The 14,690-nt window shown below is 38.0% G+C and overlaps 1 protein-coding gene across 1 annotated transcript in view; it reads right to left on the bottom strand.

Moving 5' to 3' along the window:
• Positions 1–14,690, bottom strand: part of COL22A1 (collagen type XXII alpha 1 chain) — a 570,107-nt gene that overhangs the window by 267,760 nt on the left and 287,657 nt on the right. Inside the window, exons 16-17 of the mRNA XM_036741444.1 lie at positions 4,175–4,228; positions 3,160–3,204 (exon numbers count right to left, since the gene is read on the bottom strand). Coding sequence (XP_036597339.1) covers positions 3,160–3,204; positions 4,175–4,228 — 99 coding nt within the window. The remainder of the gene's footprint in view (positions 1–3,159; positions 3,205–4,174; positions 4,229–14,690) is intronic.

The raw sequence follows: 14,690 nt of genomic DNA, 5'->3' as shown, positions 1-14,690 counted from the left end.
TCTATCCCACCTGTTAGTAATGTTGTAGAGGGGATTCCTCCAGGGGATAGGGTTTGGAATAGATCCCTAATGTCTCCTTCCAATGAGAAGAGCTGATGATTCTAAGATTCCCCAATTCTATGCTTATCGAAAGGACGGTAGACCAAATTTCTCAGCTCTCACTAGGACTTTGCACATGCCAGGCCTTTCAAACATTGTAAAGTGTAGACCAATCTATTCTGGTCAGTCAAAAAGAACTCAGGGCACAGAGTACATTATAGTGAGCAGGTGAACTTAATAACTCATTTATTCGAAACTAATTTCTTAGGATATGCAGTCAATCAAATTTAATTCTTAACTCAGTCTAAAACTATAGGACAATCACAGATTGAGAGCTGGGAGGGATCTCAGAGGCTACTATTCCATCTCATGTTATGTATGAGGAAACTGAGACCCACAAAGGTTAAAGCACTTGTCCAAGATCATAGCAGTAGTAAATGGTCCAAGATTATAAAAGTAGTAAGTGTCAGAATTAGGACTTCGTATTTTAGGCTGGAAGGAACTATGGTGGTCATCTAGTGCAAGTCACTCAGTTTACAGATGAGAAAATTGTGTCTTTGAGCAATTAAGTGACATGCCATGAGATTATATGCTGTTTGGGAGCAAAGTTAGTTTTTGCTTTTTGTTACTCCATTGCTTACCCTAGTACCTGGCACCTAGTAAATATTTAATAAATGTTTGTTGATTAATCAGACAAGGTCAGCTAAGTGGCAGAGAAAGGATCTGATCTCAGGTACTTTAATTCTAGATTTAGCACCTTTTTATGCACCACACTGCCTCTCATAATATTGGGCATCTTAGTGCTGTTCATCATGTAGGTTGGTAAATGACCTGAATTCTGGGCTCTACTCTGCCATTAACTGTGACTTTTATTAAGCCATTTTCATTTTTTGAACCTCAGTTTACTTTTATTATGTCTTCTGACTCTGAAATTCTGTGACTTACCAAGATTATAGGTTGCATTAAATAGGATAAAGTCCCTTCCCAAACTCATATTTTGGGATTCCACAATCTTCTCTCAAAGAGTTAATGACAGTAAACCTTAATACCTGAAAGGTTCTAGTAAGTTTATTTCCCCAGCAAAATTTCCACAATGACATTCGAAGGCATTTTTTCAGCATCTGTTTTATGATAAGCAATAATGCCTCATCTGTTTCCCCAAGTGAGAGGAAAAACCAAAGTGTTCAAAATGGCAGAGTGCTTGGAAGTCAATTTGTAAAGCAACGGTAATGTAGAATATAACAGGAACCAGGGTAATTGCCTCTTTGGTTTTCAACCTTCAAATATCATTCCCTCTCTACTTAGTGATTCGAAGTGAAATAGCTTCTTTTAAGGTTTTGCATTCCCTGTCAAGTAACTGCTTAGAGTATATTAAAAACCTGACACCAGCCTGGAGAGGTATCATGAGCCTCTAGTTTTAATAGCTATTTTAAAAATAACAATGTAAGACACATCCCTAAAAATACCTTGTAAGAGCAGTGGATAATTAAACAGAGGTAGAGGGAGACAGGGGGAGGTTGAAGGGAATGGAAACATTTCCAGTTCCTATTCTTACACCAATCGTGTTTTTCTGATTGTATGCTGCTAACCTCTTTCTCATAAGCCAACTTGTGGCAAGGGGGTGACCCTGGCTTTACCAAGACTATGTTGTTGGACTGGCAGGGTTCAAGTATAGGCCTCCGATGGCCTATGGGGCTGCTGCCTGAAGACCAGTCTATCTGAACAGAAAAATTTACCCCAAGAAGTTTGGTCATTATGTTGTGTGTTTTTGGTTTCGTTTGGCTTTTTCAGCCAAAGCAACTCACAGTTCCTGCCTGGAGAAGCATAGGGAGAAAAATAGATAATAATAGTCAATTAATAAACATTTATTAAGTGCCTACTCTATGCCAGGCACTGTGTTGAGCACTGGAGATAAAAAAGGAAAAAGAGAGTATTTGCCCTCAAGGAGCTTACAATCTAATGGGTTGATAAAAGTTGTTGAGTCATTTCAGTCATTTCCAACTCTCCACGACCCCAACTGGTGTTTTCTTGGCAAAGATACTAGAGTGGTTTGCCATTTGCTTCTCCAGCTCATTTTACAGATAAGGAAACTGAGGCAAACAAGGTAGAGTGGCATGCCCAGGGTCAGGCAGCCTGAGGCCAGATCTGAACTCATGAAGATGAGTCTCCCTGATTCCAAGCCAAGTGCTCAATCTACTGCACCACCTAGCTTGCCCAAATAATAACTGTAATAATAATAATAGTAGTAAAAATAAAATAATATTTCTATAGTGCTTTAGAATTTGTGAGGAGATTGACATTTATGAGGTTTTCATTGGTGGAAAGTATACTAACACCTGGTAAAACCACAGATCTGATGTGTGCTAAGAACTACATGGTCTGACATTGACTTCTATGTGAACTCAGTTTTAAGAACGGCACTTTTATTTCCTTCTTCATGGAGCTGCTATATACACTGCTATACCATAGAAATGTGGGATAAAGATTTTTCTCAGCTCCTTGTAAACAGTAGGCATTTAATAATAACCATGTGGTATGGTAGAATGAGCAATCTGTTTGGATTCAGGGAGTATGGGTTCAGTCCTCCACTCAGCCTTTCCTGCTCATATGATCTCAGGTGAGTCATTTAGCTCCTTGGATTCCAATTTCCCCATGTAGAAAATGAGGGTTTCGGACCAGATGGTCTTTAAAGCATCTTTTCATTCTTATTGTTTGAATGCTATTGAATTGAAGTTGGTCTCGCTGCTTTTAACACAGCTGTATTCTTTCTTCCAGGTTCAAAAATTATACCCTACCGTAGGGGTTTTGATTTTTCAAAGCTCCACAATTTTTTAAAATGTATCTAGCCAAATATCTGTGAGTCAGCATCGTGTGGTAGGAAGAGCACTGGGCTAAGAGTCAGCAGACTTAGGTTTGGGTTCCAGGTTTTAAATTTACTGGCTGAATAACTAAGGCAAAGCTATTTAGCCTCTCCAGAGATGGTATTATTTTACTCATCTGTAAAATGGGTTATACTTCTGCTATCTACTTCAGAGTGTGATATATTTTTTAAATTTAATATAAAGAATTAATTAAACCTGTTTCACCAAAAAAGGTTTTCCTTGAGTTGGTTTTGCTTACCTTTTCTCCTTGGAGACCAGCCACACCTGGAGTGCCAGGACTACCCTGTAGAAAGGAGAGCACTCAACTGTTATTGTGGGGAAAATGAAGGAGTAATTTTATTATACCATAAAGGGACTTCAGCCCTAATGACCACCAACCATTGTATGAAGCCAAAAGGCTCCAACAGCAGAGTGAATATGTGATCAGACCTCAAGGCAGAGAAATAACACAGTATGACATACAGACCTGGGAGCATTGCTGGCATCCATCAGATGTTACACTGCCCTCTGTACCGAGATAATAAAGGTTCTGGCCAATGTGGTGCACCTGTCTATCTATAGGGCAACCCAGTGATCATTGTAAGAATATCTATTCTCTTATCTTAAGCTTGATTTTAAAGATTCTCAATCTAAGTTGATTTTTTCTTCTTTTTCTCCTTCTACCAGATCACCCAAACTTGAGATCATTACATTTGGACAGAATGGCTGAGAAAGTAGTTAAAAATATCAGTATTAATAGATATTTACCAGGTATGACACTATGTGTAGGCAGAACAGATGGATGTGTCTAAATAATTTACCTCTTGGACACCCATCTTCCTGAAATTCTCATTATAGTCTCTCCTTTGTATTAGGGATGCAGAATTGGAAGGGATCATACAGTTCATCAAATCAAAACACTTCCTCAAGTTTTAATGCTCTTTTAAAAACTCATAGCTTCACTTACTTTGCAATTTTACTACAGACAAGTCTTAAAGTGAAAAGGTGGAATAATCCAGAGACTTACCACCTGGAAAAGGGACAGCAGACCCATACTAGTAAGGAAAAGGGTCCAAAAAAGTTAAGTAGGATACTTGTACTATGCACCAAACAGGGCTGCTGCCATTTGTAGACACAAAAGGCACTTCCAGCTTAGAGAAAAGGTCATGATGTCTTCCCTGTTCCTGCAGTCTCTCTTGCCGGATACCAGCCTCTCCTTCTCACCATTCAGCCATTGTTGGAAGGGAGGGAAATTTAATTCAGAGATTAGATACCTGCTTCCCTTCTTCTCCAGGCTTCCCAGGGAATCCATCTAGGCCTCGCTCTCCCTGACAAAACAAGAGACAAACAATTGACAATGCTGCAACAGAGGACATAATCCAGTAGTCATTATTATGGTTGTAAATCAGTATAATGAACATCTATTATTCAGGTGCTGGAAGAGACATAAAGTTTAGATAACGTATGGCCTCTGCCCTGAACAACTTTATGGTCTAAGAGACACTCTAGTCTATTATGATGTCACTTCAAAAACAGTCATGTTACTCTTTCTTCAGTATTTTAAGGAGAACCAATATGGGGACTCTCATCCTTGGCACAGGATTACAATCCCGCTATATCTTAGGAAATTGTCTTTAGGAATTGCTTCATCTGAAAAGTTCATTAATCTACAGCCTGGCTCTTAGCCTCTTTCATATCTCTGCTACTAATTGTAAAAGATTTGTTGGGGGCTACAGGTGAGGTTGCATGTAGCCTTTTCTGTGCCTGATCTTGGAAGTTTTCAAGTTTCTACAGGTTTTATTCACTTAAATGAAGATGCTCCCTTAGTGTACCTGGGCAGAGGTTTTCACTTATAAATGATTTTACTAGACATTACTAGGGAAAAAGATGATCAAATGAGCTTACAGAGGATGGAACTGCCTAGTCAGAGACAAGTTAAATCTGATTCCCAAATTCCCTCAGTCTAGTAATACTAAATTGATATAATTTCCTGAACATACTGTCCCATTCCAATCTAAAGTGCATCGGGACTTAACCTTAACATGCTGCATGAGGAGAAAGACCTGAGACCTAGTTTGTCCTCTCCCATTCCTTTTTAGTCCCACTGTAGTTCCTGTGGCTTTCTGTAGTCAGGGCTTTCAGATATTATCATTACCTCACAACAGAAAATTTTCATCTATCAAAGTAAGGGAAGAACTAATGACTCCCTATTCTAGGATCAAATTCAAACTCTCTTGTTTGGCATTTAAAGCCTTCCAAAAATGGCTCCAACCTACCTTTCCAAGCTTATTATATACTAGTCCCCCTCATGTATTCTTTGCTCCTGACAAAATGTCCTTCTTGGTTTTGCTCACAAACTATGTTCTGTCACTCGACTCTGCACCTTTGCATAGGCTGTCTGTCCTCCATACCTGCTTTCCAGGACTGATCACTTGATTCCAAGCTCACTTTATAAATCATGAGGCTTTTTCTGATCCTCCCAGCTGCTAGTGTCTCCCTTCCAAAAACTTACCTTGCATTCATTTTGTATATATTCATATTACTCAAATATACTGTGTATTTTATACATAATCATATTTACATGTGTTATCTCCTCTGAAAGAATGCAAGCTCCTTGAGGGCACAAATAAATTCATTTTTGTGTTTGTATTTCCAGGGCCCAGAACACTGTGGTTGCTTAATAAATACTCATTTAGAGACAGAGCCAAGATTGTGGAGAAAAACCTGGGAAGTTGCCTAAGCTCTCCCCAATATCCCTCAGAAACGTTAAATCAAGCCTCCAAATTGATTCTGGAGTGACAGAACATACAAAAAGACAGAGGGAAACAATTTTCTAGTTTAAGATAGCTTAAAAGGACTTCAGGAAAGGTCTTCCACACTTGGGTAAAAGGGGAGCACAGACCAGTGTAGATGTGTCTAGGCAAGCCAGCGGGAGGCTTTCGCCATGGCATGTAGGGAGTTAGTGCTGACCCTGGGGCTGCTCAGACCCTAGCGCTTGGCCTGTTTCCTGGGTAAAACCAGACAGGCTTAGTAGGAGTTGTAACGGTGAGGCGCCTGGAGGAAAGACTTCCGTCCCTAGCAGCCCCCCTCCTGCTCTGGTAGCCATCCTTTCTCATGCAAGCAGAGTCCATTCACCAGGGACTCAAGCCGAGTAGGAGGAACCCAGCTGGCCATTACCGAATGCTCTTGAACCAGTGCCTAACACAAACATGCTTTAATTAATGGGAACTTCTTGGATACTTTACAAGGGCATCCTGCCCTGTGCCTCAAGTAGCTCATACAGTTCTGATACCAGCTTGTATCCTGCCCAAGCCTTCCCATGCCTCTTTAGATACTGTAGAACAGCACTCCCCTTCTGTTCCCATACTCCCATGGAAACTACCTTACTACAGCCGTAGTTTTTCCCATACGCTTGTAGGAAACATAGTTTACAACAATCCAGATTCTTCCTACCAGATATCAATCTTCCCATGCTCTCATCCCCTTGAACACCTGCTTCTGCTTATGTAGTGCAAAAACCTATAAAAATGGATAATGGCTCCCAATAAATCAGAGTTGTATCCATCTTTGACTCCTGCCTCATCATTGCATACTGAGATAGGGATACTTGCTGGTCAAGGACCCCTAACAATGGCAAAGATTAACAGCTGAGGCCCCTCAATCCTGGATCAGTAGGCCAGTGGCAAAGCAGGCAATTGTGAGGCCTCCAGCCCCAGTGCAGCAAATTGCCAAATCCAGAATCAAGGGCACGACAGGTGTGACTAGGCTGGGCCAACCTAGTGCAGGGGGTAAGCCACCAGCATCTGAGGCCCAGTCCCAGAAAGCCAGTGACCAGGCCCCCAGCACAAGAAGCTTGGAATAGTGCCCCCTGTGGCCCAGGAGCAGAGCTTAATTGTAAAAGCACAAAACAGGTAAGAAATGAGCAAATAACAGAAATGAGTTCTGACCATAGAAAGCTACTATGGCCATAGGGAGGATCAAAACACACTCAGAAAAGGACAATAATGTCAAAATGCCTACATGTGAAACCTCAAAGGGGAATATAAATTGGTCTGAAACCCAAAACACCTTCTTGGAAGAGATGAAAAAGGAGTTTTAAAATCAATTAAGAGAGGCAGAAGAAAAATTGGGAAAAGAAAAGAGAGGTATGTAAGGGAAAGTCAACAGCTTGAGAAAGGAAGGACAAAAATTGAATGTAGAAAACAATTTCTTTAAAAATTCAACTGGGCAAATGAGAAAAAAAATCCACTGAAGAAAATAACTCCTGACAAAAGTAAAAATGGTGAAATGAAAAAGGAGGTACAACAGCTAACTGAAGGAAATAATTCCTTAAATGTTAGAATTGGGGAAGTGAATCTAATGACTCTATGGGACATCAAGAATCAGTCAAACAAAATCAAAAGAATGAAAAATAGAAGAAATCATAAAATACCTCATTGAAAGAACAACTGACTCAGGAAAATATATCCAGGAGAAGCAATTTAATAATTATTGGATTACCTGAAAGCCATGATAAAAAAGAGCCTGAACAGCACCTTTAAAGAAATTATGAAGGAAAAATGTCCTGTTATCCTGGAAGCAGAGGGTAAAATAGTCATTGAAGGAATCCGCCAATGACCTTTTGAAAGAGAGTCCAAAATGAAAATTCCAGGGACTATTGCAACCAAATTCCAGACTTATCAGGTTAAGTAGAAAACACTGCAAGCAGAAATAGCTCTGAAAACAACAGCACATCCCCTCAAGCTTGAAGCAAAGTACTCTCTACTCTACAAGCAGTCATACCCTGATGAAAAACTTAAGGGTCAAGTAGTTGGCTGGGAACATAGCCAGGCAGTGAAAATGGACTCAGATTCAGACTCAGACTTTGGAATCTTTCTTTGGTGACAAAAAAGACCAAAACATACAGCCAGAAGAAGTCAACAAAGTCAAAGAGCCTACATCAAAAGCCTACAAGAAAAACATGAACTGCTCTCAGGCCATAGAAGAGCTCAAAAAGGATATGGAAAAGCAAGTTACAGAAGTAGAGGAAAAATTGGGAAGAGAAATGAGAGTGATGTGAGAAAACCATGAAAAACAAGTCAATGACTTGCTAAAGGAGACCCAAAAAATACTGAAATAAACAACACCTTGAAAGTAGACTAACTCAAATGGCAAAAGAGCTCCAAAAAAACAATGAGGAGAAGAATGCTTTGAAAGGCAGAATTGGCCAAATGGAAAAGGAGGTCCAAAAGACCACTGAAGAAAATACCACCTTAAAAATAGATTGGAGCAAGTGGAAGCTACTGACTTGATGAGAAATCAAGATATTATAAAACAGAACCAAAGGAATGAAAAAATGGAAGACAATGTGAAATATCTCAATGGAAAAACCACTGACCTGGAAAATAGATCCAGGAGAGATAATTTAAAAATTATTGGACTACCTGAAAGCCATGATCAAAAAAGAGCCTAGATATCATCTTTCAAGAAATTATCAAGGAGAACTGCCCTGATATTCTAGAGTCAGAGGGTAAAATAGAAATTGAAAGAATCCACAAATGGCCTCCTGAAAAAGATCCCAAAAAGAAAACTCCTAGGAATATTGTGGCCAAATTCCAAAGCTGCCAGATCAAGGAGAAAACACTGCAAGCAGCCAGAAAGAAACAATTTGAGTATTGTGGAAACACAATTAGGATAACACCAGATCTAGCAGCTTCTACATTAAGGGATTGAAGGTCTTGGCATATGACATTCTGGAGGTCAATGGAGCTAGGAGTAAAACCAAGAATCACCTAACCAGCAAAACTGAGCATAATGCTCCTAGGCCAAAAATGGATTTTCAATAAAATAGAGGACTTTTAAGCTTTCTCAGTGTAAAGACCAGAGCTAAGTAGAAAATTTGACTTTCAAACACAAGAATCAAGAGAAGCATGAAAAGGTGAACAAGAAAGAGAAATCATAAGGGACTTACTAAAGTTGAACTGTTTTATTTACATTCCTACATGGAAAGATGATGTGTATGATTCATGAGACTTCAGTAATAGGTTAGCTGAAGGGAATGTGTATATGTATATGTGTGTGTATATATATATATATATATATATATATATATATATATATATATATATATATACATATTTATGTATGTATGTATATATGTGTGTATATATGTGTGTGTGGTGTGCGTATATATATATATATATATACATATATATATATAGCAAGAGAGAGAGAGAGAGAGAGAGAAATGGGGGGAGAGAGAGAGAGAGAAATGGGGGGAGAGGAGGAGAGGGAGAGAGAGAGAGAGAGGCATAGACCAACATCTCACACTGTATACCAAGATAAAGTCAAAATAGCTACAATTTAGACATAAAGGATGATATTATAAGCAAATTAGCAGAGCAAGAAATAGTTTACCTGTCAGATTTATGGAGAAGGGAGGAATTTATGACCAAACAAGAGAGATAATGTTATGAAATGAAAAATGGATAGTTTTGATTACATTAAAGTTTTTGTACAAACAAATCCAATTCAAGCTAGATTAGAAGGAAAGCAGAAAGCTGGGAAACTCTTTTGACAGTCAATGTTTCTGATAAAGGCCTCATTTCTAAAACAGAGAATTGAATCAAATTTCTAAGAATACAAGTCATTTCCCAATCGATAAGTTGTCAAATGATATGAACAGGCAGTTTTCAGATGAAGAAATTAAAGTTATCTATGATTATATGAAAAAATGCTCTAAATCACTATTAATTAGAGAAATGCAAATTAAAACAACTTGAGGTACAACATCATACCATTGCTAATATGATAGAAAAGGGAAATGATAAATATTGGAGAAGATGTGTTAAAATTAGAACATTAACATATTGTTGGTGGAGTTGTGAACTGATTCAAGCAGTCTGAAGGGCATTTTGGAACTATGCCCAAAGGGCTATAAAAATGTGCATACCCTTTGATCTAGCAATACCACTACTAGTTCTGTATCCCAAAGAGATCATAAAATGGGAAAAGGACCCACATATACAAAAATATTTATAGCATCTCTTTTTGTGGTGGCCAAGAATTGGAAATTGAGGGGATGCCTATCAAATTGGGGAATGGCTGAACAAGTTGTGGCACATGAATATAATGGAATACTATTGTTCTATAAGAAATAGTTGGATGTCAGAAAAACCTGGAGAGCCTTACATGAACTGATGCTGAGTGAAGTGAGCAGGACCAGGAGAACAGTGTACACAGTAACAGCAACATTGTGCAATGATCAGCTATGACAGACTTAGCTCTTCTCGGCTACAGAATGATCCAAGACAATTCAAAAAGACTCATGATGGAAAATGCTATCCACATCCAGAGAAGGAACTATGGAGTCTGAATGCAGATCAAAGCATGCTCCTTTCTTTTTTTTTGTTTGTTTTTTTTCTTTCTCATGGTTTTTTCCCTTTTGTTCTGATTCTTCTTTCACAACATGACTTATGTGGAAGTAAGTTTAAAATGATAGTATATGTATAATGTATATTACACTGCTTGCTGTCTTGGGGAGGTGAGTGGGAAGGGAGGTAGGGAGAAAAAATTTGGAACTCAAAATCTTATAAAAGTGAATGTTGAAAACTAACTTTACATGTAATTTAAAAAGCTAAAACATGACTCAGTGGAAAAATAAAATAATAAAAAAATATATTAGGCGAAAGAAAAACATAAATGCTCATTTAATAATTGATTGACATATTTATATTGGGGAATTGGGGGTGGAGAATACCTTTTTGGCAGCCAATATATATTTCTCGAGTATTTAGCATGTGTCATGTTGGAGGCCAAAGTGGGATGTGTAGAGGGAGATGGAAGTTTTCCCACCCCCAACCTTGTCCCATTATGACTTCTCAGACACACTGACTTCAGTAAAATATCTCATTGGAGCATTGAGGCCTAATGCATAAATGTCTTACATTTTCATTATGTTTGTTGAATATCTTGTTCTGGGAGTCAGATAATCTGGGCCATTCGCTTTCTATGGGAATTAGTTTTTTTACTTCTTTAGATCTGTTTCCATTTCTGTAAAGTGAGGGAAGCATCACTGTGTTATGGATAGAGCACTGGGGGTGGGAGTCAGGAGACAGGTTTCAAATCCTAGCTGTGCCAACTTTCTACCTGTGTGACCTTATACCAGTCATATTGTCTCTCTAAAATTCAGTTTAACTCCTTTCTAAAATAGAAAGCTTTCAACTGGATGATCTCTCAATTTCCTTCAAGGTCTGAATCCGCTGATCTTATGATTTGTCATTAAATGAGTTTAAATGGGGACTTGCTGCAAGTCAGATCACTCAAAGAGAAGAAACATGACTACAAACTGGATATCTAAAGGTAAAGTAAAATACTCTCAAGCACAGAATTTTAGGGAATTTAAGAACGTATATTAGATCTAGAAGTGATCTCAGAGACCATCTCATCTAGTGGTGTCATTCTGTAGACAAGTCAGTTGAGGTGCAAAGAGTAGAAGCAATCACAAAGTTAGAACAGAGCCAGGGGCTTGAGCACAAATCATTAGATTTTAAGCCCAGTGTTCTTTCCACTACATTACGCACAGAGGTTGGTCCCATTATAATGAAGCAGTCTTCCTACCATTATACTGGATTCCAGTATAATGAATTTAGCTTAATTTCAAAATATGTGGCTGTTTTTCCCCAAAAAATTAAATGCTAAGGTCTTTGCCAGATACTTCTTAATGTGAAGGGACCATGAATTCTTTTTAAAAATATACATTTATTTTTTTTTCTGAAATGAATATGTGTGTATATACATGCATGCATGTATGTATATGTGCATACACACATATATGTATATACGTGTGTATATGTATATATGTGTGTGCATATATACATGTACATACATACATATGTATGCATACATGTATGTATGTATGTATGTATATGAAGACTCATCTTCTTGAGTTCAAATATGGCCTTAGATGCTTAGTAGCTGTGTGACCCTAGGGAAGTGACTTAATCCTGTTTGTCTCAATTTTCTCATCTGTAAAACGAGGTGGAGAAGGAAATGGCAAACTACTCTAGTATCTCTGCTAAGAAAACTCCAAATAGGATCACAAAGAGTCAGACACAACTGAAAATGACTTAACAACAACAAATGTATATATGCGTGTGTATATACACATACATCTCTACACATGTATGTGTGTATGTACATATATTGTTTATGTATATATACACAAGATATATATTGCAATTTTCAAAACTGTCCTGCTTGGTTGTGTTTCCTTCTGAACTTCCTTCTATTTTTCCTTTGTGTATTTAAAAAATACTTAAATAACTCTCATTTCTTTTCTTCTTTTATCTTTTCATCAATATCATCACTAGCTCCTCTTCCCCAACTAAAGAAAATTCAAAAATGTAATCCTTGTATCAAATAAAGAAAATGAAAATCCACATAGTGGCCATATCCAAAAATATATTTCTCATTCTGCATTTTGAGGCCCTAGTCCTTTTGTCAAGAGATGAATTCATCATCTGATTGTAGGTTCCTAAAGGTTATGCCAATACAGTATGAGCTCTTTTAGGTCCTACCAAGCTGGAAGGACGACTTCAAGACAGACCTAGCCTCTACTTTCTTTCTGTCACCTGAAGGACTGGCCTAGCTAAGTGCAAGAAAGTTTATAACCAATAGGTTCACCACCAGGTACTGATTTTTTTTTCTAGAGTAAATAATGTCAGATCTATCAAAGTGTCGATGGGATGGGATTTACTTCTATCCAAAGAACATTCCTACCAATGAAACCATGGATCTTTTGTAGAAGTAGAGAAAGAAGAATGTATGGGATTAGTCAGCAAAGCTGGACATTACGAATGACATTTTAATCTAACGATATGTATCTAACCTCATGACTCTACTATAATGTGTGTTTTTAAACAAATAGACCCAAACTTATTCCCTTTCAGGAAGCTGCTACTTTACCTCGCCTGCCCAGAGGCTGAAACACTGCTTGAGTGTCTGGAAGTCTTAATAAAAGTACTAGCCAAGGTATGTAAGGGCACAGTAATACATTTTGAAATTTACAATGCACTTTTCTCATAAGAACATAGGCTTATATAATATTAACATATAATGTATAATTATGTTCATATAATATATACATTTAAAAATAAAAAAATAAAATATTTGAAAATTAAAAAAAATAATATAGGCAAATAGTTCCTATAGCATTACCCCCATTTAAAAGATACAGAAATAGAGTCTCAGAGCAATGGAGTTATTTGCCTGGGTTCATATGGATTTTATTAGGCAGTGCTCCAACCTCTACCTTTGAACAAGAATAGAACTTTCTCCACTACAGCACAGTGCAACCAGGTGACTGGCTGGGAGGTTAGAAAAGGGTAAGCATTTTACCTTTGGGACAGTCAAGACAATCCAAAAGAGACAGAAGCAAAGGGCTTGTCTATTTAAAGGAAGGATTCAGTCAGGCGGCAAGGCAGCAACAGCATCGAAGGACAGGGACAAAATCAGAGTCAAAGGCCAAAGCAATAAGTCAGTGAAATGGAAAGCAAGCTTGGTTCAGCACTGAGGTGAGGGAGAAGCTACAGAACCCTCATCAGTTAGTGGCACTGCTCCACTTCTGAGGCAGCAGGAGGGGGTGGCAACATGCTTGTACGCTGAAGGTAGAAGAGAGTCTCTCATTGGAGTTTGATGCAATACTTAACTGGGAAGCACAAGTTTGTTTTTTTTTTCTCTTTAAGGGATTTAAATTATTTACAGAGTAGGACTAAGACTCCACCTAGAGAGGATTTCACCACTTGGGAAGGATGCTCTGATTCCCAAGGAGAATATTTCATTGATGTGGACATATCTCTGTTTCTTCTCCCAGGTACAGTAATAGAAAAGACACCCTACGGGATGATTCTGAGTCTTCACAACTCCCTTTGACAGTTGTCTAATGTCTTCCGGTAGTCCTTTTTACTGCCCCAGGAGGGAAAGAATCATTATTCATATATAGCCTGAACTTGTGGTAAGGAAAAGTTCTGAAGATAGTTCCTGATTCTAAGACTCTGCTCCATCATCCTCTAGGTTGTTTCAAGTGCCCCAAAAGCACAGTTGGCTCCAACTGACTTGGAACTTCAAAGGAAAGAAACTTTTTCATCAGAGGTACACCATGGACTCTGGTAGCATCTTTCGAAGAGGACCTTCAAACATATTTTGGGCCATGTTGGTATAACATAAATAAAGGGGTAAACTCCAGAGGCTGCTACTTTAAAAGGAACAACAGTTATTTGGATGGATAAATTCTGATATTTTATTAAAAAAACAAACCATACACACAAAATAAACAAAAAAATACACAGATACATGTACATACACACATATAACAAACTCATTGTTAAATATTCCTACTAGAAAACAAAATGATTGGCATTGTTCTCTCTAAGAAGCATGCAGTTCAATGAAGATTTTCTATTGCCTCAATATTATATATTATTATCTATCCCTTACTGGCATTGCACATAACATAGATATGTTATCCTTACACAACTCCAGTGCCATGTTTGAAGGTAGATGACATTGTAAAGTGGTAACTTTAGTAATTATTATCCCTAAAATACACTCTATCAATCAACCAATAAACATTTATTAATTTCCTATTAGGTGGCAAGCACAGTCTACATTATGGCTTCTCTGGTTGATCACGTTGGTAATGAATTCTTAATTCCTTCAATATGGTAAAGTGAAAAAAAACCACAAGGTTTGGAATCAAGAAAAATCAGGGTTCAAAGCCCAGTTATGACAATAACTTGCTACATCTATGGG

Source organism: Trichosurus vulpecula, chromosome 1 (genome assembly GCF_011100635.1).
Source record: "Trichosurus vulpecula isolate mTriVul1 chromosome 1, mTriVul1.pri, whole genome shotgun sequence".
Taxonomy (NCBI): Eukaryota; Metazoa; Chordata; class Mammalia; order Diprotodontia; family Phalangeridae; genus Trichosurus; species Trichosurus vulpecula.
The sequence above is the reverse complement of the archived record's forward strand: the minus strand, read 5'-3'. Positions and strand labels throughout refer to the sequence as shown.